Genomic DNA, 587 nt, shown 5'->3' on the forward strand with positions numbered 1-587 from the left:
GCATGGGCAGCGGGGGGGTCGTGCCTTCAGGGACACATCCAGCTACACGACATGTTCCCGAGGCCTCAGTGCCCAAGCAGGAGGGTGACAGCTGGACCTGTGGGCCTCTCACCCACCCCTTTGTGCACTCACAGGCCTGTAAAGCCAGCCTGCGCCCTCCCAGACAGGCACACACCCACGTCACCCTCATGCTGGGATCCCCCACCTCCTCGAACCTTGGCACTGACAGCCCTGAGACACCCTGCAGGAGGTAGGATGCTGTCACCCCAGATCCACGACCAGCCCTACCTCTGCCTGCCATGCCAGAGTGGAGGCGGAGAGCGCGGAGGTTCGCCCAGCTCCCAGCACGGCTATGGTCTCACCGTCGTCATCCACCACCTTGAAATCCAGGTCCTCGTTGTACTTCCTCCTCTTCACCTGCCGTCCTGAGCGACGTTTCTGGGTTTGGGGTGAAAAAGACAGTCCTGGGGCAGATGGGCAGACCAAGGACCTCCTGGTCCACCAGTCTCACTGCTCGACATGCTCTCTGATCGCTGCACCCTGGGGCCAGGCTCTTCTCCCACACAGCAGCAGCCAGGATTTCCCAC

The 587-nt window shown here is 62.4% G+C and overlaps 1 protein-coding gene across 1 annotated transcript in view; it reads right to left on the reverse strand.

Moving 5' to 3' along the window:
- The window catches only part of CHD6 (chromodomain helicase DNA binding protein 6), a gene marked incomplete at its 5' end in the record, with an annotated part of 24,353 nt that overhangs the window by 18,582 nt on the left and 5,184 nt on the right, over window positions 1–587 (reverse strand). The window contains 2 exons of the mRNA XM_010141624.1: window positions 289–464; window positions 524–547. Of these exons, the coding sequence (XP_010139926.1) occupies window positions 289–464; window positions 524–547 (200 nt within the window). The remainder of the gene's footprint in view (window positions 1–288; window positions 465–523; window positions 548–587) is intronic.

The sequence above is a fragment of the Buceros rhinoceros genome, unplaced genomic scaffold, assembly GCF_000710305.1.
Source record: "Buceros rhinoceros silvestris isolate BGI_N320 unplaced genomic scaffold, ASM71030v1 scaffold13910, whole genome shotgun sequence".
Lineage (NCBI taxonomy): Eukaryota > Metazoa > Chordata > Aves > Bucerotiformes > Bucerotidae > Buceros > Buceros rhinoceros.